A 24186-nucleotide genomic window follows, 5' to 3' on the forward strand; every position below is an offset into this window, starting at 1 on the left:
AGTATTTTTGTTTTTATCATTTTTTTTTTATTTAATATTTTACTATGGGTCTAAATTTACAAAAAGGGTTTCGCTTTTGGTCGTAAAAATATATATAGATATATATAGATATATAGGTATAGATATATGCATGCCCATATATATATATATATACAGTGTAATATGCAGGCAACGAAACTTTCCCTCTGAATTGCAGGACATAACTTGTGTTTTTGAAAAAAAAAATGTGGATATTTAGAAAACGTTACCTATAGTAGTGGGTTTATTCATAATTCTCTCTTTTTTTTCGCTTTAAACTTAAATATTATGGTGTTTTGCAGCTTTACAAAAATTAAAATAAAATACAAATTAAGAAACATCAATAATTTCGTATTTATAATTCTTTAGTTTCAACTGTGGCGAATGCAAAAAATCTAGGAAATCTTAAAGTAATCGTCAGTGTGTTGGTCAAGGATCCTGTTAAGTTCTCAAACTTTGAAATTTTTAAATAAAAACGTTTAACCCTGAAAGTAGCGAATAATCTAAGGTTTTAACTCACCCACTACATGCCTTCATTTACTCTCCTTCACTACTAACTTGTTAGTTTCCTCAATCGTCACTCTCTTTCACTATTAACTCGTTACTCTCTTTCACTATTTACTCGTTAGTCTCATGATCCCTTCTTAGTCGTCACTCTCCTCAAACGTGGGACTACTGGGCGAGTACGCCGGACTTGTGGGACTGTAATGCGATGGCGCCGTCGGCGAGTACATCGGCGATGTGGGCGAATAGTTGCGTGCCGTTGGCGTATACGTTGGCGATGTCGGCGAGTACTTGGTGCTGCTGGGCGAGTAAATGGACATGTTGGGCGAATAACGCGGACTTGTCGCCGAGTATGTCGACCCAGTGGGACTATACTGATTCGACGGCGAGTGCTGCGGCGAACTGGGCGAGTACAGCGGTGACGTGGGTGAATATTTAGGCGAAGCCGGCGAGTACTGCGGTGAACCGGGCGTATATTGCGGTGATCCTGGTGACCCATCGTACGAGGGTGATGGCGGCGAGTATGTCGGTGATGTGGGCGAGTACTTTACACCCGTCTGCGAGTAGGCCGGCGAGGCTGGTGAATAATGTGGCGATGCTGAATAATTTGGACTCGTCGGCGAATAAGATGGAGTCACAGGCGTATAATTTGGACTCGTTGGTGAATACGAGGGCGACGTTGGCGAATAACATGGTGACGTCGGCGAGTACGAGGGACTCGAAGGCGAATACGATGGCGATGTTGGCGAATAGGAAGGTGAATTGGGTGAATAATTGGACGAGCTGGGTGAATAGGCATTGCCCGGCGAGTACATATTGCTGCCGCTGCCGGCAAACGAGGGACTCGACTGGAAATTGGATGTGGGCGAGTAAACCGGTGACGTTGGCGAATATCCCGATGATGAAGGCGAATAACCCGTCGACTGTGGATTAAAGTTCGGTGTGGTTGAGGCATAACGTGGACTTGCCGATGCATATAGCGGCGATGTTGGCGAATAATTGGGACTGGAGGGCGAGTAATTCGGTGAAGCACCTCCCGGCGATGAGGCCGTATAGTTGGGACTTGTGGGCGAATACGATGGCGATACACTGGGCGAGGCCGGGAAATAGGGTGACATCGAGGGTCCCGGTGAGCTGGGCGAGGAGCCCGGATGAGCTGGTGACCAACTGGGTGACATACCAGATGCATCCGAGGCTGCCGAGGGCGAGAAACTGGGTCCACCTGGGGTCATGGCACTCACTGTTAATGCAGAAAAGAAAGAGATGGAAATATAGATTTGTGTTAAAAATAAAGTTTTCAAGTTTTTCTAAGGGAATACTCACCATGACCTGGCGGCGAGAAGTAACGCGGCGTATTGCAGTTAACCCACGGCGTCATGGGCGGCGTCATGCTTGGCGTGGAGCCACCACCAATGAACATGGCTGCACCGCCCAGCATACTGCTGCCCAAGGTATTGGGTATCTCAATGCCAAATCGGCACTTTTCGGCATCCAGTAGCAGGTCAAAGCATCCGGTACCCATTTTCGGCAACTGTCCCATAATAATATTCTCGGAGACGCCCCTCATGGGATCCGTTTCGGCATGGGCAGCGGCATCCATAAGGACATCCACTGTTTCCTCGAAGGAGCAACGCATAAGGGCACCGGTATCCTGCCTATTGATGCCATGACGGGTGATGGCCATCAAGTGACCCTTGGCGGTCATCACGTCACACAACAAGGCCAAGTGTCGGTAGTTCACGTAAAGACCATAAAACTGCAAAACGGCATTCATTTCCTTCTCCACGGATTTGCGCACCGCCTCGATGCCCAGCACCTGGAAGATCTCACAAATGTCGTTGGAGGAGGTGCGTATAGGGTCAACATCCCGCTCGGAGAGCACCTTCATCATCGATGTGCCGTCTGTTTCGAGGAGCCACTCGCCAATGGCCTTGAACTCTCCCGTTTCCGTGATAACAATACGCTTTTTGCTGTCTGTTTGCGGGAGATGCATATACACCTTGCCAATGGCCTCGATGCCCTGGAGCGTCATATCCGACAGCATGTTGGCTTCGATGCAGCGCAGGAACATATCATCCTCCATCTTATCCACAGCCTCATCCTCATCCTGGAACTTGTTCTCCTCGTTATTCATGATCCTGATTCGCAGCACCAGCTTATCGGCATTGTCATCATTGAAGATACAATTGAGATCCTCACCAAAGCCCACATTGATCTTCTCAGCAATTTGCTCCATGGTTAGCTTCTTGTCTGTCATCCTCTTGCGATCCAGTTCGATGCGGAGCAACCAGGGTGAGATGCGTGTGGGATCAAAGTCGGGCATTTCGTAGTAAACATTAACAAACTCCTGATCCTCGGATATCACCGTTCTCTGGGGATCTGGATCATAGTAAATGGCCGTATTTGCAGTGACCTTACGCAATGTGGTATGCTCTAATCGGCACAACACATTCTTGGCCTTTTCCGCATCACGTGCAGCGCCGCCGGTAAGAAAGACTGTGAGTGAGGGAGCCTTGGGCTTCTTGGAGATATTAATAATCTCCTTGAGTCGGGGCACACCCAGGGTTACGTTCTTTGAGGAGACACCAGCAAAATGGAAAGTGTTTAGGGTCATCTGAGTGGCAGGCTCACCCAAACTTTGGGCAGCCAAGGCACCAACCATCTCGCCGGGATTTGCCTGAGCCTGCTGGAATCGGGTTTCAATTTCACCAATTAACCACTCAAAGGCCTCGGCGGATAAACGGAACTCCTCGGACACATACTTCGTGCAGAGTGTGGATCTGATGAGGCATTGGAAGAGCAAGGTGGCATTTTCATTGGCCTGCTTCGATATGCGATCATTGCCCGTCACAATAACGCAACGCTCTAGCAAACCCTTGACGCCATTGATCACCCGCATGGGTGACAGATCCGTGGGTAAACGTTTATTGATATGAAAGATCTTCTGAACATTCCAGATCATACGCTGAAGATTGCAGGGCAAGACCACCTTGGAATCGCCATTGGGAAAGATCTGTCGCAAACTGTCACGATCGGAGACCAGGTGATCCCATTCAGCCTCCAATTCCTGGATGGCCTCGCTGCTATCGGTGACCTCCTTGATCACATCATCATTGAAAACCTTCCGCATGTAACGCTCATTGCTCCAGTCAAACTTGAAACGCTTCTCAAAGGCCTTGTTGGAGAGCTTTACGGTGGGCAAATTCTGGAATTCCACCAACTCACCGCATAGACCATCCTCGCCGTAACGCAACTGGATGAGTTGACCCACCGAGTTACGCACTGTGCCATCATAGTTCACCATTACCGACTCCATGGCCTTGATGAGACGTCGCTGAATATAACCAGTTTCGGCTGTCTTAACGGCGGTATCAATAAGACCCTCACGACCTCCCATGGCATGGAAATAGAACTCAGAGGGTGTCAAACCGGCCAGATAGGAATTCTCCACAAAACCACGCGACTCGGGACCATAATCATCCTTGATGAAATGCGGCAATGTGCGCTTACGGAATCCATAGGGTATACGTTTACCCTCCACATTCTGCTGGCCCACACAGGCAATAACCTGGGAGATGTTAATGTTGGAACCCTTGGAACCGGACACCACCATGGCCTTTAGATTGTTGTACTCGGTAAGGGATTTCTTGGCAGAGCCACCGGTCTTGTCACGAGCATCGTTCAAAATACGATTCACCTTGTTCTCAAAGGTCTGACGTAGGGTATTGCCCGGCGTTGGCTCCAGCTCCATGTTGTGCGCCTTTTGGATAACATTGATGACATCATCCTTGGCCTTTTTGATGGCCATTTGGATTTCATTGTAGGTCTGGGGATCGGCAATGGTGTCACCAATGCCTATACTATGTCCCTCCAGGAGTAGCCAATTATTGATCACCGTTTGAATGTTGCCATAGAATCTGCCCGCAATCTCGTGTCCCAATTCTAGGAAACAAATATGCAACAGGGAGCCAGCCGATGTGCCCAATGTCTTTTTGCACAGAATACCCATTATAAGTTCACCATGCTCCACCATTACCTTGGTGTCACCGGGCGATATCCATTTGTAGGGACCATCGTCCTCCTCGTCGGGATGCGTCGAGTGTGTCCTAATCATGTTCACATTGCCGGGTATAATCAGCGAGAAGATCTGCTTGCCGGTCCACAAGGGACGTGGTTTTAGGATGCATGGCTGCGGCATTTTGCCATCCCAGGTGGGCAGGAACATCAGTAGATTCATCATCTGTTCGCGGGTTATAAAGACATCACGTTTGGTCATCTTACGCACCGCAGTCAGTGTGTCCTGGACAATGCCCATGACGGGTTTGTTGGCCTGCGGCGTTATAATCTGTCTGGGGGTTATGTGTATATTCTCCACCTCGGCACGCGTCTCCATGGACTGGGGAACATGAAGATTCATCTCGTCACCATCGAAATCAGCATTGTAGGGCGATGTACACGAGAGATTCATGCGAAAGGTGGACCAGGGCAATACCTTCACCCTGTGACCCATCATACTCATCTTATGGAGCGTCGGTTGACGATTGAAGATCACCAGATCGTCGTCACGCAAATGCCGTTCCACTTTGTAACCACATTGAAGATGCAAATCCGATGATTTGGGATGAAAACGCAAATCAATACGCTCGCCATTGTCCCGCACAATGTACTTGGCTCCCGGATATTGCGAATTACCGCGACGCACCAGCTCCTGCATGCGATCAATATTGAACGGAGTGACCAGCTCGGGAAAGGTTAGATTCTGGGCAATGGAGCGCGGTACACCGACCTGATCGATACGCAAATTGGGATCCGGTGTGATGACAGTACGCGCCGAGAAATCAACACGTTTGCCCATCAAATTGCCACGAATTCTACCCTCTTTACCCTTTAGGCGCGCCTTGATGGCCTTTAAGGGTTTGCCGGACTTTTGCATGGCCCTGGGCATGCCGGGCATATCGTTGTCCACCAATGTGGCCACATGGAATTGCAGCATTTTGATATTCTCCTGGATCACATGCGCCGCCGCACCACTGGCCTCATTCTTACGCAACTCATTGTTGGCCTTGATAATATCCGATAGCTTGTGGGTCAAATCATCCTGATTCTTAGCCGCTCCGAACATCACAACCGCTGGACGTACAGCCAGCGGGGGTACAGGCAACACGGTGACAATCATCCAATCGGGGCGGGCAAATTTAGGATCCATGCCCAGGAGTATGCATTCCTCGTCGGTGATGTGCTTAAGAATCTCCCATACGCGCTCCGCCGACACCACAATCTTCTTCTCCTGCGAATCTTCGTTGGCATGCTTCCATTCGGCGGTTAGATCCAAGCCTGTTCTCCGGATGGACGGCTGATAGTGACCGCAACCGCCATGACCGGGTTTCTTGTTGGGATCCGGCGCCTGGTTGTCCTTGGTCAAGTCCATATCCTCACCACCCTCGCAAATGGTCTTGCCCTTGCACAAATCGTAGACATAGGCCAAACGTTTGCGCGGCTGTCCCTTTGACTTGAGCATAATCTCCTTGATTTTGGGATTTTGCGGTGAGACCAGCATTTTGGAGCAGTAGAAGCATACGCAGCGCAGGATCTTGATGGTCTTGGTGACGAACCCAATGTGGAAGACCGGTTTGGCTAGGTCAATGTGTCCAAAATGGCCGGGGCATTCGGTCATGTTGCCGGCACAGGTCTGACATCGTGAGGTCCTGTCAATGACACCCTGACGGGGATCCATGAGGCCACCCAGCTTGGGACGGCCGCCCTCCATGGTCTCGGCAAACTGGACGCCACCTTCGGTGACGGACATGCGGCGCTGGAGGAGGAAGAGATTATAAGTTAAGGCTGGTTAAGGATCTAAAGGGTATTTCTGGGTGGAAATTAAAGACTTTTTGGGGGGCAGGTTTTGATGGTTAAAAAATAATTATAAATAAAATAATTATCCTATTTAAGTTTGCACATTTTAAATCCTAAAGAATAACCTGTTTTTAATTTTCTATTTCCCTCTTGTTCTTGTGGGTTTGATAAATATATTTTCCAGAAAACCATCAAGTCTTTTGTATTTTGCTTTTAATTTCCACAGAAAACAACCTTAAAAGGTGTTGAATTTGTGTTTGGTTCCTTGAAAAGCTATTGATACCTCTCACCTGCAGAGAATTTTGATAAGGAAAAAATAGTAATTAAAACCCAAGAACCTACAGAAGTTCCTTTCTCTCTTTTATGAGTTGTGATATAAAACTAAACTAGCGAAAAACGCATAAATATAATTCATATCTTTCCCTTGATCCTCACTCTATTCCCAGGAACTCTCCTTGATCGCACTTCTTCCAGTAGTTGCTTACAAATACCTAAACATTCAAGTAAATAAAGGCTTACTAAACATAGTGCAACCTATAACTCGACAAGATAAAACCTTTGTAAGCATAATTATTATCCATTGTTTATTTTTTGCATATTCCATGCGATTGCAAATTCGGTCAAATTTTCGATACTCTTTTTTTTCAATATGGCGTCGCAGACGGTAGGGCATGGGAATGAGGGGGGAAGGGGAACTGTTGCTGCTGCTGGATGCACTCACAATTTCATCAGGTGACAAAATGCCAAACTGTACGCGCTTCACCTGGCGCAGCGGCGCCTTCGAGTCAGTGGTGGTGCTCATCCTGGCTGCTGGGACCCCACTAAAAGCAGCTGCCTAACTTTCCGATGCTGCTGCCTGCTGCGTCGTCACACTTTTGCTTTTCACCCAACTTCTTCGCAGCTCGCGAAAACGGAGGAGGCGAGCACGGATAGCAAAGGAAAATAACGGAAAAGAGTGCAGGCCGGTTGGGTAAACAATCAGTTTTTGTTTTTGCCGCTTTCGAAGTGCATTCTTCAACGGATTCGCGCAAAAACGATAAGAATACAGTTTTTCGCGTTTTTTGTGAAAACGCGGACCACGCTAGAGCAGGTCAAAAAGTCGATTGCGGTATCGCACTGGCATCGATATTAAGTGCAATCGATAGTTCTTGCAGCCACTAAGAGCTATCGTTGGCATTTAATAAATAAATATATTTTTTTAGGACTTTGATATTCTGACAGAATTAACAGTTTTATAAATTTTCAGAAAAAGGAAAACTAATATTTCCAATTAATTAAAATTTAAAATTAAAACAAGTATCGATTGCTTATAGCTATCGATAGCCCCGGCCGGTGTAATTCCGCTGGCCGATCAGCTGTGTGTTTTGGTGAATTACGACAATAAAAATAAGTCAGGACAAGGACAAAGTCAGGCCAGGACACAAAACTGAAGGAAGGATGAGCGAGGCCGGCCCCAATGCGGATGCCCTGGCGGCCGACGAAAAGCAGCGCAAGTTTCGCATACAAGGTAAGTTGGTCCCTGTAACCCGAGAGATAATAAGACCTTCCAAGCAGACACTTTCTTCTTGCTCTTTTGGACAGCCGCCGCTTTCCTGGGCTTAGTGGGCGGTGTATCCGCACTGTTTGGATTCTCGCGCACGCTGGCCACCGCCAAGAAGGCAGACAGCAAGGTGTTGCAGCAGGCTGGCACCCGGCAGGGCATCATTCTGATGGATGAGGGCGCTACCCTGGCCATGCGTGCCCTCGGCTGGGGCACTCTGTATGCGGTCCTGGGCACGGGTGCCTTTTGCTATGGCTTCTGGAAGCTGAGCGGGGCCAAAGATGTAAGAGTACACTGGGCTTAAAACTCTCTCCTTTCCCTCTTTTTATCTTTTTCTTCTGTTCCCAGTTCCAGGAGTTTCGCCTGAAAATGGGCAAGGCACTGCCTCGCATCTCTAAGGATGAACCACCCAGCAGCCGCACTGACTTCGAGAGCCTCACCGACCTCATGAAGTACCTGGCCGCCTGGAACAAGGAATAAACCCAAGTTAAATATAAACCTAAGGCCTAAGTAGACTAGAAACCAAACTCCTTGTTAATTTGAGTTCACATACAGGCAGACATACATAAATGCTTCCAGTTTCTTATAAAAAAAATGTCTCTTGTTTAATGATTTTTAAATTGGAACCCCTTTCATGGACTTTGCCACATGAGAGTGAAAGGGAGAGCTAGAGTTACAGAGGCCTGAAGTCGGAGAGAGACGGCAAGTTGAATTTGTTGCAAAATGGGGCATCTTTCAATAAATTTTAGCAACGAAACGTTAAAAGTTAGCTTAATGAATTAAATATTATTTTATAATGTAATATTTCAACACTTTATGTTAAATTTTGTAATGAAAAATATTTAGGGATATAGGAGTTATAGGTTATCTTAGGAGTCTCCTTAAAAAAACTATGGATTTGCTTTGTGCAACCAAATTGTCCACAAAAACATCCGATCTTTATCAAAATTATAATGTATTTGTTAAAGGAAAAGTGTTCTGAGGTACTTGTATGGTTTTTTAATTTTTAACATTTTTTTTTTGAATTTTTATTAAAACTAGAAATCAAAACCCTTAATTTTGACTAACAAAAATAAGTTAGTTTGTTTAAAAAAATATAATAAAACTGAAAATTAAAAAAAAAAGCTTGATGAATTAGTTAAAGAATTTATGGGCCAAATTTTAAAATAATTGGTTCAATGGATTTTAAAATATTTTTATAGTTTACAAGGACTTTTAAAATTACAATTTTCAGGAGAAAGACCTCCGTTCAACTAAGCATAACTTTGTTAATTTTAATTTGATCGTTGTGAAACTTTCACAAAATATTCTTCAGATATTAGGCATTCATAATAAATTAATTTAAAAAAAAAAATACCCCCTACTTAAGCCAAGCCTTTGCTTAATCGTAAAATGAGTTAGACCAGCTTAAGCACATATAAAATTGCTGAGAATTGTATTATTTACATTTAAATTGTAGGTAAATAAAGCAGTATAAAAAAATGGCATGGAGTAACATTTAAAACTGGAAAGAATATCAAACTAAACATCAAAATCCTTCCCAGTCCAGCCGGATTATTTTCTAGTTCCGCCGGTTGCCAGCTAGATTCTCGTGTATGGCATTGTTGACCTTGCTGTTTAGCTGAAATTGGACATGTTCCGCCAGCTCATCCTGGAGATCCATTACCTCTTTGTGCTCCTCCAGAAACCTGGTGACTTTGTCCATAAAAGGCAACGAGCCGCGTATGAAATTCTGCAAATTGGGACACTCCTTGAGATAACGCTGCTGTTCCTCACTTGGCTCAAAGGTATACTGCCGTGTGGCGGCCTCCTTGGAGGATTTCACAGCCTTGGAGACCAGTGTGTACCAGTTCTTCTCCTCCTCCTTGGCGCGTTCCTGATGCTGCTGCACAGTGTCCACCATTGTGGAGTCTATCATGACTATAAAGTTGGAAATTGTGTGAATATTACGTTAATATGAGCCACTTTAGCGGGCAGGAGACTTACATTCGGCCAAATCCATGTTAAACAGACTGACACAACTGCCCCGGGATCTGTGATGATGTAGAGTGGCCTCCAGCTGGGCGGGCACCTCATTTAGATCGATATCTGATATGTCTTCACAAGACTTGTTGGCCTCGGCGGCTTCCACATTTGTTAATAAGGCGGCGGAGCTTACTCTACGCATTTTTAATATTTTTTTGCAGATAAGTTTTCGCTTCGCGTCTTTGGTTTAAATTAGGGATTGCTGATAAATATAGCAAAATATCAATATATCGATATAACGATATTTGAAGCACTAACTAAGCAGAGTTGCCACATCGATGGTGGTCATTCTAGCTATTTTCGCGGTTTCAAAAACTTAGCTTTTTTTTAAAAACAAATATTTTTCAACGCAGCAAGCTATATTAATTTGTTTGGAATCTTTCATTTAAAACTAGCCATCCATGAATTTAATGTCAGTATTTTCAGAACGAATTGTTCACAACTTTGTACGCCGTTAACGTAGGCAGCCCTCTATAATAATATTTCCCACACGAAACAGTAAAAAAAAAACGATTTTTCAAAATTGAATACCAAAAAAAAAACCTCCGAAAACACAATGTTTAGCATATATGAAAACACTTTGCGATTTGTCACCCTAATCGCGGGCTGTTTCTACCCGGCTTTCGTTTCATTCAAATTCCTAAACGCCCAACAGCAGCGTCCCAATGGCAATGAGAGCAACGAAAACCTAAGTATCTGGCTGACCTATTGGATTGTGTACGGTGTCTGGTCTGTGTTTGACGTACTGTCCATGGACCTTGCGGATACTATACCGTTACTGGGCGAGATGAAGCTGATCTTCGTGTGCTGGCTACTGCCTTCTATTGGTGGCGGCAGTCAGGTGATCTACGAGGACTTCCTGTATTCCTTTTTTAGCAACAATGAGGGTATCATCGACCATACCCTTGTCGATGCAACAATTGGGGTTGTTGGATTCATGGACCGGATGCTGCGCACTTGCATGAGCCATATAATGCGGGTTGTAGATGATTATCTGCTAACCCGGGGTTTACGTCAAGATCCTGCTGTCCAGTTATTACCGCCCAGTGTCGACGAATTTTTGGCCAATATGCAGATGGAGAGAAAGCCAAAGCAGGGAAAAACAGAAGACCTGGCCAATACCATTGAGAAGGCTCTGGTTGAGGAGACAGGAAAGGTTGATGACAACAACTTATCGGTGGAAAATTTAAAAGTGCTGAACAAAACCGAGCCCGAAGAACTGGTCTTTAAGGAGATTATCTCAGAGCGCAAAAAGAAGCCGAAAACATTGCCGAAACCCGTAAAAGGCCAGTCACCTTCCTTCGGTCATGGGAAATTGGATCTTAAGACGATCTCCAATCCAAATCAATTTGCGGTTTTGGCCAACAACGAAACTGAAATAGAGTAGTTTCAAGTAATTATAGGACTTACCCTTTGGCTTTGTTAAAACCAGATAGCTGTAGATTCCAACTTAACTAAGGCTTTATATCCAAATTCCAAATGTTTATTCACTTTTTTAACGCTCCCTCTCAATATGTTTATTAAAATTTGGATCAAAATTATATCAATCGTGGTTTTTTTCTATCTGATTTTCCTTCTGATGGTTTTTATTAAAATTTATATCCAAATTTGAAATGGTTATTCACTTTTTTTAGTTTTAAATAAAATAAATCATAATCTAGCTTTTTTTCTAGCTAGTTTTATTTGGGCATCACTGGCTTGCGTCGCGGTGGCTTTATGCGACGATCCGGCAACGCCAGCGCCAACAACTCAGCAAACGAATCAAAAAAACAGCTGCGCTGTTTGCATTTAATTTGTATTATTATAAACTATTTTATGAGATGATATGCCGACTCTGTCTGGAGGATGCTGAGCACGGTGTGCCCATTTTCGGGCAGGAAGCAGCGGCGACGACCATGCCGCCGGCTCTGCTGATCGAGCGGCACCTGCAGCTGGTGGTGAGTTTTCTCCTCCCCCTTGGAAAAAAAAAAATGCAAGAAAAGAAAGGAAACCCTTTTTCCTAACTAACCCCCTTCCCCTTCTTAGCTGGCGGCCAATGATGCCGTGTCCACCAGCCTGTGCCACCGATGCTGGCAACAGTTGGGCGACATCGAGCACTTTTGCTCAATGGTGGCGGAAAAGCAACGCTCGCTGCACCGCTCCCTGCAGCTCAAGACCGAGGTGCCCGAGCTGCCGGAGCTGGCCGAACCGGAACCAGAGCCCGCCATGGTGGTATGGAACACGGAGACCACGCCCATTGAGCCAAAGCTGGGCTTTGAGGGCGACGATATCAAGGATCATATACTATGCGAACCGGTCATCGATGCCATGTCCGCTGGCGATGACAAGGACAGCGATTATGGCGACACCTTTGAGCCGGACTTTGAGCCTGCGGCCGGCTATCAATCCGAGGGCGAGGGCGAGCTAGAGCCCAAGCCGGATCCGGTCAAGCCACGCCGCCGGGGCAGGCCGCGCAAGACGCCGCTGCAGCAGACACAGCAGATCATCAAGCGGAAGTATGAGAAGCGACCCAAGCCGGCCGCCAAGCAGGAGTTGTCACTACGCGAGTCACGGGCACGTTTGAGAGAGCTGAAGCGCACCAGTAACGAGGAGGATGAGGAGGATGATGATGATGAGGAGGAAGAGGAGGAGAAGGAGATCATGACGGCGGAAGGTATGGAAAAGCCCAAGCCCAGTGGCAAGCGTGGCCGACCGAAAATCAAAAAGGAACCAGGCGATGATGATATGGAAGCCCCTGTCAAACGCAGCAGCATCAAGGAAATGGATGACTATATAGCCGCCAATGTGAAGCTGGATTGCGCCCTATGCGCTGCCCCTCTAGAGGACTTTAATGATCTCAAGCGTCACTTTCGTGTGGAGCATGACTGTACGGGCTTTGTCAAGTGCTGCAATAATCGTTACAAAAAGAGGACATTGTATGTGGATCATCTGCATTGCCACAAGGATCCGCAGTATTTTAGCTGCCAGAGTTGTCGAAAGAACTTTCTTAATCGGAATAGCCAGGTGATGCATATGCTGCGCTTCCATTCGCAACAACAGGAGCTGGTCCATCAGTGTGCCATCTGTGAGGCGCGTTTTGCCAAGAAATTTCTGCTGACCATGCATCTCAAGGGGCACAAGGGTACCGAACGGCCCGAAGTGTGCGAGGATTGCGGCAAGACGTGAGTGCTAAATTAATGATCAATCTTTACTCTCTTACTTTTTTTTGTAATCCTGCAGATTCCGCACCAAATTCGAGCTGAGTGCCCATGTTAAGCGCATGCATGCTGCTGATTTTACACCCATCATTTGTGACATTTGTGGTACACATTTCCGTTCCAAGGCCAATTTTCTTATACACAAGAAGGCATTGCATCCGGATGGGCCCGTGGCGGAGGTTCAGTGTACCCTATGCGGCCGCTGGCTGCGGGACGAGCGTAGCCTGCGCAAGCATCTTGCTAGACACGATGATCGTGACGGTGACACTAAGTACCGATGCCTGCTCTGTAATGCAGAGAAGTCATCCCGTGCCGCACTCAGCAGCCACATGCGGTACCATCACTCCGCCAAGCGGCACAAATGCAGTCTCTGCGACAAGGAATTTAAGCTGCCCCGAGCATTGGCTGTGAGTTATTGGAGAAGAAATTCTAGTGGCCACTTTTAATAGCCTTTCTTTCTTTTATAGGAACACATGGCCACCCATACGGGCATTGATCTGTATCAGTGTCAGTTTTGTACACGCACTTTCAAGTCGCACGCCAACATGCACAACCACAAAAAGAAGATGCATCCGAATGAGTGGGTGCGCAAGTATTCACAGCCCAGCAGCAGCCTAGCCCAAGGCAACACCAGCACATCCTTAGCTTTGGCTCCACCACCAGTTCCGCTGCAACCTCCTCCATCACAGACAACTCTTCCCACGACGACGACAACAACGGGTGGTGTCCATCTTCTACCCGGCATGGCTGCTCCTTTGACCATTGTACCCAAGTCCCTCATTGAAATACCCGACCCCGAGGGCTTTGACTTTGCCAGCAACAGCTCCGTGTGCCCCACACCCGACTGAATGTGTGTTTGTGTGTGTGTGTATAAACCCATTCCCTTTCCAGGGGATATTTATGTATAAAAATCGTACAAATAAATATCGTGTAATTGCACTGTAGATTTTCCTTTAAAAAAGAAATTCTCAATCATGCATGCTTTAGGTGTCTTAGTTTAAGGTTCATCTTCTTGCTCTTCCACTTCATCATCATCATCATCCTCGTTCTCGTTCTCCGTTAGGATGGTGCGTATCTTCATCAGCAGCTCCTTTTTGACTGCATCCGGGACCAGGGTGCGGGCCTTGGGTGTCACCTCCGATACCAGCTGCTCCACGGTGAAGCTATTGTTGGATCCCTTTTCTAGGAGGATGGAGCGGCAAAGTAGACGCACTTCGTCCCGCCAGCCGCACTCTGTTAGCCGGCTGCAAAGCAAGTCCTTGATCTTGGAGCGGTCGCCGGTTAGCATGGTGAATTGGTCCACAGCATTGGAGACGGTCATGCCGGTGGGGGGGTGGAGCGCGGCGGGCCTTGAGCGGGATTCCCAGGAAAATTAAATATTTTTATATATATCAAACTATTTTGCTTTGAGTGTGCTAGTTTGCAGTTGAAAATGGCGAAAAAGTTGGGAGGAAGAGAGGATTTTGGCTGGCAAAAAGCCTGGTCACACTTAAATGGTGAATAAAATTGGGGAAAGGAAAAACCTATAGCCAAAGAATACGTTTTTTTTATTTTATTTATTTTTAAGAGTTAAAGTGATAATAAAAAAAAAATTTTAATATAAATTTAAAAACAGGTAAAAAATACATTAATTTAAAGGAGCGAAACTCTGCTACTTAAAGTTAGGTTTCTGGCGCCACCTGGCTAACAAATTGTTCTCTGTTAACCCAACCCTGTTAAAGTTAATGCTAATGTTAATGTTAAGAGTAATTTAACAAAGTTTTCAACCAACAATTTAAAAGACATTTCTACATTTTTTTTTGGTTCAAAAATATCGATATTCGATTTATCGGGCTGGTTTTGCCAGACTTTTCGGCAAATTCAGGAGAAAATATCAAAAAATACCAAAAAATGCTGTTTGCATCTCATTTTAACAGAAAATTCTGTGATCGAGAGAATTTCTATGTTAAAAACTTACAGTTTGAAATTCAGAGTGACCAGCGAGAAAATATCAAAAAATATCAAGCAAAAATGCCGCAATTTCGGGCAAAAACATTTCACGATATAAAAGTTTTCATCAACAACCCTGTTGTTATTGTTATTTCTAAATTTGTCGCGCGCTCGAGTGCATCGAACGAGTTTCCGTTGTGGGTTCAAAATCCGACGTCTTACCGGGCCAAAATTGAAAAAAAAAGCAAAACAAACGAAAAGTTTTAAATTGAAATCAAAACACAAAAATACGAAAACATACGAAACAAACTATTTTTTTTAACGTTTTTTATTCTTTGGCGGCCAGCAAAGAGTTGTGTGTGTGTTATCCCCACAAAGATTTGGATAAATAAAGTGGAAGTTCAGTGGAAGTTCATTGGAAAAAGGGAAAAACCATCGCCCCCGCTCTCTTTCTTTCTTCCTCTCGCCCGCTCGCTCTCTTCGTTCAAGTGCATTTCGCGTTTGCGTTTGCGTGTGTGTGTGTGTGTGTGTGTGCCAAAATGACAAGTGCAAAAGGAAGATGCAACAAAATTAAGCGCAAATAGCTAATTAATTAATTGTTATTAACCAGAGATTGAAGTTTCGAAAAAAAATTCTCTGTGCGATTTGTTTTTGTTTTGTGTGCCTGTGTGCGTGTGCAACTCTTTGTTTGTGTGAGTGGATTTAAATCAAGAAAAATTCAAAATAATCAAAATCACATTTTTTCAAAATTTTGAAAAATGCATTTGACATTTTGGCCGCACTACGTAACGTTGTTTTTTTTTTAATACTATTTTTTACGTGCATTTGTGTGTTGCAGCTGACGTTTTCCCCACATCCTCCCTAAAAAAAAAAAAATAAAATAAAGGAAAATCTAACTGAAAAGCCAGAAAATGAGGAAAAGCAAATCAACAGCTGCCAAGTCTTGAATCAACAACAACAAAAAACCGGCAAATTCTTACATTAAAGTGAACAAAAACCGTGCTAAAGGCGTTTTAAAACCCCCCCAAAAAAAGGCCCCCAAAAAGCCCTTAAAAATATACAAAATTTAAATAGAAGCAGAGCTTGTGTATTTGTGCGAGTGTCTTACAATAAAGTAAGAAAAAAAATTGAAAGAATATAGCAAAGATATGATAAAGTGAATCTAAAACAAACCACAAAGCCAAACAAAAAATTAACTTCCAAAGGAAATACTTAGAAAACAAAACGAAAAAAAAGTGTGCATTTGCGGCAGAGCATGGATATCGCCCCAGCCCCATTGCCATCGTCATCGGTATCGATATTGACTATCGGCTATCGATCGCTATCATCGGTAATCGCAAACGCTGGACGCACCAAATGAGCGCCAGCCGAATGCCACAAAGATGCCACCGCTGCAACGGGACCAATTGAAGTGAGTACCGTAACCCACCGTCCCCTCCCTCTGGCAAGGATATAGCCCCTGGGAGATTACCCCTTGATTCTATAAATATACCCACCATTTATCAAAATAGCATCGATATTTTCATATCGAAATAATCGATTATTGAATCGAATTTTTAAATAGATTTTCATACCTGGTATCGAATTTTATATTTTAAGTGATTTAATTAACTTATTTTAAATAAATGAATAACAAATTTTAAAGATCAAAAGCTTAATACATAATGTTAAATGGAAATTCATGCAATTTCCACAAATTCAAACACATTTTTAGTGCCTCTCCCTTTGATATTCTTTAATCTAGTTAAAAGTTTTTATTTAATTATTAATTGGAAAGAGCTAAGCCCCATTTAAAGTTCAGTTAGTCAAAGTTTATTTAATTATTTAAGCGCATAAATGGTTGCAGGAATTTGCGCAAAAATCGCTCAACACTTTTCGGCCTCAAATGATGACATTATAATTGGCCAATGATGGGGCTTGTGTGTGTGCGTGTGTGTGTGTGGAGGTTGCCTTATAGACTGGGTTAAGTTTAAGGGTTTAAGGGTGTTTGGTGTTTGCTGTTTGGTGGGTGGCAGCGGCTCTTGTCGTTTGCCATTTGCCTTTTGCTGCGTTTTTTTTCTTCTTGTTTTTTTTTTTGGGTGGCAAGAACAAAGCCCAGTTCGTTGGCCTGGCCGAGATATGTAACTCCAGGCAGAGTGGAGTTCGAGTTTCGAGTTCGAGTTCCGAGTTCGCCGCTCTCTGTTTATGAATGAAAACGCAACAAGGAAGCAAAAGCCAGCGCGCGCAAATTCAACCAAAAGCAACAACAACAACAAGAGCGAAAGAGAAAGAGAGCTGGAGCGAGAGAGAGCGTGAGCCGCAGCTAAGAGAGTAAAACGAAAAAGAAAGACAAAAAAAAAAATAACAAAACGTACGCGCTCTCTTCTTGCCTTCCCTCTTTCTCTCCCTTTCTCCCGCACGCGAGCGAGTTCATTGACCTTTGCTATTGAAATTTTTGGGAACTCACACACACGCGCAACCACACGCACACTAGCGCACGTAGCGCTTATTTACACATTGATAAACAATCGCTGATGCTGAAATGTCGATGAAATGACTATGATTTCGATGCCACAAAAAAAGAAAATGAAGCACTTTGCTTGCGAATACCCTATCCTTTTTTTTCCCTTCCGGCTTTCTCTTTGAGGTTTTTTTTTATGAAATTTCCTTAGTTTGTATATAGATTTTTGGTGTGCAAATGGTATTTAAGTTGTTGTTATTAAAATAAACAAATCCCTAGATATTTGTTGTTCCAAATAAAAACTTGAATTAATTGAAAAGTAAATGAAATTGACATAAATACACTAAATTAAGTGGTTAATTCCTAGGAACTTATTAAAATCATTATAATAATAAAATATAAACGTTATAATAATTAATTGTAAACAATTTAAATTGAATAAATAATTTATACAAAAGTCTACTTAAATAATAATAATATAAAAATCATATATAATTAACTGAGCCAAGTTCATAACCATTTTGTAAGCAAACAAAAAATAATAACAAAGCTTAATATTATATTTATTACTTAGGATTTATAATAAAAACAAAGACAATTGCTTGATTTAACAACAAAATATTTATATAAAATTATGACAAAACATTAAAAAATATTAATAATAATTAAAGAATGATTATAATAATTATATTAATAATAAAAAAAGTTCTAAGGAAGTTCTAAAAGTCATTCAGTTGTACCTGTAGATACTTACCTTTATCTGTAGATAGTTGCTGTATTTGTATGTAACTTTTCCTAAAGTTCTAGGATGCAGTTACTTTGAAATGAAAATTATTCTAGTAAAAAAAAAATAATAAAGCCTATTTAGTTTATATATTTTTCAGCCTTTGTAATCAATTCAATTAGCTTATATTTCTCCCTTTTATAAAATCCATCTATAAATGAGCTTGAAATATTTATATAATTTATTTTCTATGAATTATATAAGCTTGAAATATATCTTTTATGATATATATCTTTGAGAAAGCGTATTCACAGTTCGTCTCTGAATCGGGATCATGACGTTATTGGCTTGGTTTCTTCTTCCTGGTTGGGTCTTCGCTCCGCTCGTGTGAGTGTGAGTGCGAGTGGGGATATGAGTGTGTGTGTGTGTGAGTAGCGGGTGGCTTCTTGTTGTTGTTGCTGTTGGTGGAACCAAACGCACGATAACGACAAGCGCCTGGAACTTGGCGACTGTTGCCTGCTCTGGGGGATTGGGGGGGAAACCAGGAGACTTGGGAGAGCCCAGAGGAGCCCGGGGGAAACTTGGGGGTGCTCCCAGAGGGTGTAGCGGGTGTGTGTGTGTGTGTGTGTGTGGCTCTGTTCCATTGCGTTCCTTGCCGCTGATGCCGCCGCTTGTTACCAAGTCCCAAATGGCTCTATATGCCATTGTATCTGTGTGTGTGTGTGTGCCGTATCTATGTGTATGGGTGCGTACGTGAGAGGCCAATGACCAAAAATGTAGTGACAAGGGCGTCAGAGAGATTCCAACAAATTTTCGGCGTATATTTTTCGCCTTTACAGCAGAAGAAACAAGGAAGAAGCTAAAGTAAACCAAAAACAACAAAAATAAAGGGGCAACGCTTTATTCTGGTTTTGTGTCGGTTTTTTAATGTTGTTGTATCTCTTCGTTTTTTTTCGGTAGAAATGGTAGTGGGAATGGGATTGGGTTTTGGGAAATGGCAGCAGAGCCACCACTTTGCCCAGTCCAGCAGAGGTACAAGCTCAGACACACAGATACAGATACAGAGATACAAAGCGTTTTGGGAAACCTTCAAATTCGGTTTCAATGTCATGTAACCCCCGTTTTACATGGCAAACACACACACACACACACAACACACGTGCAAGCCAAGGGTGGAAACTGGGCGCCAAATTTAAGGCAATACTCTCGAAAAACAAATGAAAAAAAGAAGATAGAAATACCCATGCACAAAAAATGCTTAACAAATACTAGTTACAACAGCTGTCATATTTTTCAAAAATAAATATAATCTCTAGCTGGACACCCTTGGTTTTTAAATTGTTTTTTCAGAAGAGATAATAGATAATTCTCATTTCAAAATATAATTTTAAAATCTATTTAAATCTATCTTTTTATATTTTATTATATTTGATTATATATTTATATTTATTATATATATTATTATATACTATTATCAAATAAGTAGAGCAAAAAATTGCTATATGTTTCGATCTGTTTCGATATTTAAGGAAAAAGTTTATAATTGAAATCGATATTTATTGTAATTAATTTTTATGTGCTAATTTTAAATATTTAAATCGTTAAATATTTTGGACACATATAAGATAATTAAATTTAATACAATTTTACAGATATTTTTTCCATTTCTATTATATTTTTCAAAATTTGTATTTCGATCATTTTGATATTTTAAAGCTTAATTGTATATTTTTGATTTATTTTAACAAATTAGTCATTAATATTTTTGTAATGATATATTTCTTAATTTTCTTATTTTAAAGTTGACAAATTGTTTATATTTAAAATTTCGATATATTAAAGTTTTCGATATTTTCAATTTCGATTTTTTTTCGATATATCAGAACTTTTTTCTTTGATATAACTTCCTATTTAATTATTTTTTAAATTATTTCTTATTTAGTAATTAAGAATGTGCTAAGAATTCATAAGAACTATAATTTCTATAATCCCAATACTTCATATTTTAAGGGATTCCGTTTGTGTCTGAGTCTGTTGCCAAGCCCTTAACATAATGTACATTCTCAGACTTGACTTTGCGATGACTAAGCGATGATGCTGCCCATTCAATTTTCATAGTTCCTACAATAGTTTTGCTATACCTTATCGTTTCTGTTTCTGTTTCATTTTCATTACATTTTGTTTCAAACCGATTCATTTCGTTGTGTATTTCCTTTTGTTTCTTATTTTTGTTTTTTGCATTTTTTTCCTTGCATTTTAATCAATGCCAATGAACTTGAGGTTTATTTAGCGCGTATACAATAACTCCCTTGGGAGCTCAGGTGGGTGAAGCACCTGAGAGTACTGAGAAAACACAACTCTGGCTTATCAGTTTTTGCCGTTCCATTCCACGCGTTGCTATCGGAGAAATGAAACGTAAGGGAAAGGAAAGGAATTCTCCTTATCTTTCAGTTTGTCGCTATAGACTTTTTCTTTTAGCTATTTGATAAGGGGGAGGGAGGAAAGCCGCATACATACGTAATATACAATATAGTATAAATCCCCATAGGGTCAGTGCCTCGATAAAGTTCTTTTTCACTCCCTATCGCCAAGTCGGGCTCTTCCCCTTACTTGAATATATATATTTACCACTTACTCCCTCTTTTCACCCTCTTTGTCACGCGCTTTTCTCTATTCCCTTAGTCATGATTAATAATTATGTGCTGGTGTGGGATTGATTGCCTGCCCTCCAGCTTCCCGTCAAAAGGAGCCTTACCTTACCGCAAAGGATTTCTAACCCATTTCCGTTTCGTTTCCATTGTTTCTTTTGATTTTGAATGGTTTTTAATTAGAGTTTTAACTTGGTTTAACTTTGCCTTAAATTTACCAAAAATCTCATTTAAATTTATAATAAACTGCAACATTCAGCTACGTTACCACTCAGAAGAGGCTAGAAATAGTTGGAAATTATATTGTCAGGCATGTGATTTTTTTATTATTAAATATTAATTATTTATTATTAATTATTATTAATGCTGATCAAGAATAAATATGATTTGTATTGTCGTAATTGACTCCTTCACAGCGTTACTTCTGACTGCAAAGGATATTAAAAAAAAGCTTAACAAAAAACTGGCGCCATTTGCAGTTGCAAAACTCGTCGAGTGTTGAGAGCTGTGTGAAGCTTGTTGGAATTTCCAATCCGACTTCCGCGTGGATTGCACTTTGCCAAACCCGAATGAATCATCCAATCCTGGGGTCACAATTGGACACCTTTACAGTTCACCTGATATTTGCTGGACTTACACTTACTCTTGGATATATATATATATATATGTACATATATATATTCGGCCAAATTGGCACTTTTATTTGCGTCTTCTTTTTCGCAAGTTGAGCAATTTCTCGGCCGCTTTCTTTGGCCAACAAAAAATGTTAAATAAAGTGATCACATTGCAACCTTTGGACTGACAACTGGAAAGATGTAAGAATCTGATGATCTTCTGATTATCTGATGAACTGATAATCCTGAGAATCTAGACAGTTATAAATGGAAAGCTAAAATGATATCCCCAACTACGATCTTTTGCCCTTCCTGGCCAGAGTTTCACCATTTCACTTCCACTTCATTTGCCCGAAATTTCACCAACTCTCCTCCGGGTTGTTGACTCGTTCGAGTGCGGAATACAAAAAGCCATTACTCAGCTTTGCTCTTTTCCAGCAAGAGGGTTTATTAGCTCAGCCAAGAGACAACTATAGCTTTTAGGGGGGGGCTCTGAAAAGTTGGGGGAATATAAAATTAGATTTTTAGATTTTTCAGATATATATTCTCAGTAGAACTAGAATTATCTAATAAGTTTTAAAACAAGGGAGTTAAATAGCAAAGTTAAATAATTTTGTGTATCTTTAAATGTTATTATTTCTAGACATTAAATCCTTCGAATCGATTTTTAAGCATAATAATTTAATATATAATAAAAAAAAGGGATATAAATATTAAATATTTATTATTTTGCGTATCTTTAAAAATTATTCATAGATATTAAATCCTAGAAATATATTTTTAAAGCATATTTGATAACAGGAAAATCTTTTGGCTAAATATCTGACATATTTTAGTATGTTTTTACACTTAATAAAATGTAATAATTATTATTAAAATTATAATGAATGGTACAATTATATATTTAAGATATAAATTCAATATTTTTACAAGTCTTACAATCTTGAAATCATATATCATATTCTATATAATAATTCCATTATTTATACATCTTTCTATGTACAAAAAATCAACTAATAGTAGACACCATAAATAATTAGATAAGCAGGTTCATAAATATGATACCGTGAGACTCAAATGTTGTTTAAGAACTTACTTGTTAAGCCTATAAACCATATTTGTATAGAGTATTTGAGACTGTTATCGTAGAAGTTGGGGCTTCTTTGTATATTTGTATATATATATTTTTTGTTGGTTTGTTATTTTTGTGTAACTGGCGAATAGTAATAACAATTCGCCCACATACACACACACATACACTCGGGCACATGTACGCCACGAAATAGGTACAATGTTCGTTCAATGACCTTTTACTTTTACACTATTCCCATTACCATTCCGCCCCCTTGGTGCTTTCGCCCCTTTCTCCACATTTCTCCCCCATTTCCCCCCATTTCTAACCATTTCTCCGTCTCTTTTGGCGAGCGGAGATACAACGTACGGTTAAATTAGTCAGTTCACTTTTGCGATGATGTCTGCCGGAATTGCGTAATCCGTTCCAATAATGACGTCAATTCCAGTCGAAGTCCGACAAATCAAATGCAAATTGCAAAAATGCACTTAAATAAAGCAAAAAATACCACCAAGGTTTCTGAGAGTATTTATAAACTTAAAAAAATTAATTTAAAGACAGCCAAATAAATGTAAAATATTAATTAAAAATTATAATTCAGTTTAATAATTTAAAAGGTTAAAGGATATGGAAGATGAATAAATAAATATAGGGATGAAAGAAAGAAATATATAAAAATATAAATAAAAAACAAATATCATTTAAAATTGTATAAAAAAGGATACAAAACAAAATTTAAAAAAATATCAATTACAAGAAAAATATACTAATTCAAATAATTAAAAACAAATCAAAATATAATTAATATATATTTTTTTTTATAAAAATCCCAGCCAAAAGATATGAGAAAAGATTGAAAAATGTTAATCGTCAAGTTGAAGTTGAAGTTGCTCCACACACAGATATTCGCTTACACACACACACACACACACTTACGCTCGCTTGGCGCACAGAGCCACAGAGAGCGAGGGAGAGAGAGCTCGCTCTCCAAAAGGGCACGTTCGGTGTGAATGACCGCCAACTAACACACATTTGTGAGCGCGCTAAAACAAAAGCAAAAAGCAAAAAACCAAAACGAAAGAAATAAAACCTCAAAACGGCGGCAGAGGCAGTGGCCAGCGGACAGCGACGCTGACGGCGGCAGAGGAAGCGAAGCGTCGTCGTCGTCGTCGGGGGCAGCCAGCAAAACAACAAAAACAAAAACAGAAACAGTGCAAAGCAAACAACAAAAACAACTGAAAAGTAAAAATACAGCACAGCAGAAAGTTGCAGCATTTGCTGCTGTTGTTGTTGCTGCGGCTGCTGCTGCTGCACACCCAACACGTGTGTCGATTACGTTTACGATTACGTGAGTCAGCAGCGTTCGGTGGGTAAAGTAAAACGATATTTAATTTGCCAATCAATAAAACGTGTCGTGCTCATAAAAAATGAGTAAAGTCTGAAATTAAGGAATACAATGAAAGAATGCATGCAATTTGTGAATTTAACCATTTGGAAATCAACCTTTAGGAACTTTCCATGGCTCAATACAGTACCAATAAGAACTACCCATTAACCCAAATTCACATTAAAAAGAAATGAGAAAGAAACTTCATATTGTTTTATTAATTTGTTACTTTTAT

The 24186-nt window shown here is 41.4% G+C and overlaps 6 protein-coding genes across 6 annotated transcripts; 3 read left to right on the forward strand and 3 right to left on the reverse strand.

Annotated features, from left to right (window-relative positions):
- Positions 1-244: 244 nt before the first annotated feature.
- Positions 245-7473, reverse strand: Polr2A (RNA polymerase II subunit RpII215). The gene is made up of 3 exons (XM_017174971.3): positions 7097-7473; positions 1846-6334; positions 245-1762 (listed from the first exon to the last, which is right to left on the reverse strand). The coding sequence occupies exons 1-3, from the start codon at positions 7175-7177 to the stop codon at positions 663-665; spliced, it is 5670 nt and encodes a 1889-aa protein (XP_017030460.1). The 5' UTR covers positions 7178-7473; the 3' UTR covers positions 245-662.
- Positions 7474-7697: 224 nt separating this feature from the next.
- Positions 7698-8507, forward strand: LOC108080301 (transmembrane protein 242). Its single transcript, XM_017174975.3, has 3 exons — positions 7698-7882; positions 7957-8198; positions 8264-8507. The coding sequence occupies exons 1-3, from the start codon at positions 7813-7815 to the stop codon at positions 8393-8395; spliced, it is 444 nt and encodes a 147-aa protein (XP_017030464.1). The 5' UTR covers positions 7698-7812; the 3' UTR covers positions 8396-8507.
- An 826-nt stretch (positions 8508-9333) lies between these two features.
- Positions 9334-10139, reverse strand: Kmn1 (kinetochore Mis12-Ndc80 network component 1). Its single transcript, XM_017174973.2, has 2 exons — positions 9902-10139; positions 9334-9835 (listed from the first exon to the last, which is right to left on the reverse strand). The coding sequence occupies exons 1-2, from the start codon at positions 10080-10082 to the stop codon at positions 9477-9479; spliced, it is 540 nt and encodes a 179-aa protein (XP_017030462.1). The 5' UTR covers positions 10083-10139; the 3' UTR covers positions 9334-9476.
- A 214-nt stretch (positions 10140-10353) lies between these two features.
- Reepl1 (Receptor accessory protein like 1) lies at positions 10354-11481 on the forward strand. The gene has a single exon (XM_017174926.3). It carries the CDS (start codon positions 10497-10499, stop codon positions 11325-11327), a length of 831 nt encoding a protein of 276 aa, XP_017030415.1. The 5' UTR covers positions 10354-10496; the 3' UTR covers positions 11328-11481.
- A 187-nt stretch (positions 11482-11668) lies between these two features.
- Positions 11669-13999, forward strand: LOC108080381 (transcription factor grauzone). The gene is made up of 4 exons (XM_017175103.3): positions 11669-11877; positions 11966-13101; positions 13160-13544; positions 13605-13999. Exons 1-4 carry the CDS (start codon positions 11761-11763, stop codon positions 13983-13985), a joined length of 2019 nt encoding a protein of 672 aa, XP_017030592.1. The 5' UTR covers positions 11669-11760; the 3' UTR covers positions 13986-13999.
- e(y)2 (enhancer of yellow 2) lies at positions 13993-14571 on the reverse strand. Its single transcript, XM_017175104.3, has one exon. The coding sequence runs from the start codon at positions 14456-14458 to the stop codon at positions 14135-14137; it is 324 nt and encodes a 107-aa protein (XP_017030593.1). The 5' UTR covers positions 14459-14571; the 3' UTR covers positions 13993-14134.
- Between the last annotated feature and the right edge of the window lie 9615 nt (positions 14572-24186).

This window comes from Drosophila kikkawai, chromosome X, assembly GCF_030179895.1.
Source record: "Drosophila kikkawai strain 14028-0561.14 chromosome X, DkikHiC1v2, whole genome shotgun sequence".
Classification (NCBI taxonomy): Eukaryota; Metazoa; Arthropoda; class Insecta; order Diptera; family Drosophilidae; genus Drosophila; species Drosophila kikkawai.

What these genes read in the sequence shown, in the direction of transcription:
- Reepl1 (XM_017174926.3), top strand. Translation starts at nt 10,497, where the DNA reads ATGTTTAGCATATATGAAAACACTTTGCGATTTGTCACCCTAATCGCG.
- Kmn1 (XM_017174973.2), bottom strand. Translation starts at nt 10,082, where the DNA reads ATGCGTAGAGTAAGCTCCGCCGCCTTATTAACAAATGTGGAAGCCGCC. An exon ending in TAACATGGATTTGGCCGAAT is followed by an intron (nt 9,836 to 9,901) that starts GTAAGTCTCCTG and finishes CCAACTTTATAG; the next exon opens with TCATGATAGACTCCACAATG.
- LOC108080381 (XM_017175103.3), top strand. Translation starts at nt 11,761, where the DNA reads ATGATATGCCGACTCTGTCTGGAGGATGCTGAGCACGGTGTGCCCATT. An exon ending in AGCGGCACCTGCAGCTGGTG is followed by an intron (nt 11,878 to 11,965) that starts GTGAGTTTTCTC and finishes TCCCCTTCTTAG; the next exon opens with CTGGCGGCCAATGATGCCGT. An exon ending in AGCTGCCCCGAGCATTGGCT is followed by an intron (nt 13,545 to 13,604) that starts GTGAGTTATTGG and finishes TTTCTTTTATAG; the next exon opens with GAACACATGGCCACCCATAC.
- Polr2A (XM_017174971.3), bottom strand. Translation starts at nt 7,177, where the DNA reads ATGAGCACCACCACTGACTCGAAGGCGCCGCTGCGCCAGGTGAAGCGC. An exon ending in TTTTGTCACCTGATGAAATT is followed by an intron (nt 6,335 to 7,096) that starts GTGAGTGCATCC and finishes TTCCTCCTCCAG; the next exon opens with CGCCGCATGTCCGTCACCGA. An exon ending in CTTCTCGCCGCCAGGTCATG is followed by an intron (nt 1,763 to 1,845) that starts GTGAGTATTCCC and finishes CTGCATTAACAG; the next exon opens with TGAGTGCCATGACCCCAGGT.
- LOC108080301 (XM_017174975.3), top strand. Translation starts at nt 7,813, where the DNA reads ATGAGCGAGGCCGGCCCCAATGCGGATGCCCTGGCGGCCGACGAAAAG. An exon ending in GCGCAAGTTTCGCATACAAG is followed by an intron (nt 7,883 to 7,956) that starts GTAAGTTGGTCC and finishes TCTTTTGGACAG; the next exon opens with CCGCCGCTTTCCTGGGCTTA. An exon ending in AGCTGAGCGGGGCCAAAGAT is followed by an intron (nt 8,199 to 8,263) that starts GTAAGAGTACAC and finishes TTCTGTTCCCAG; the next exon opens with TTCCAGGAGTTTCGCCTGAA.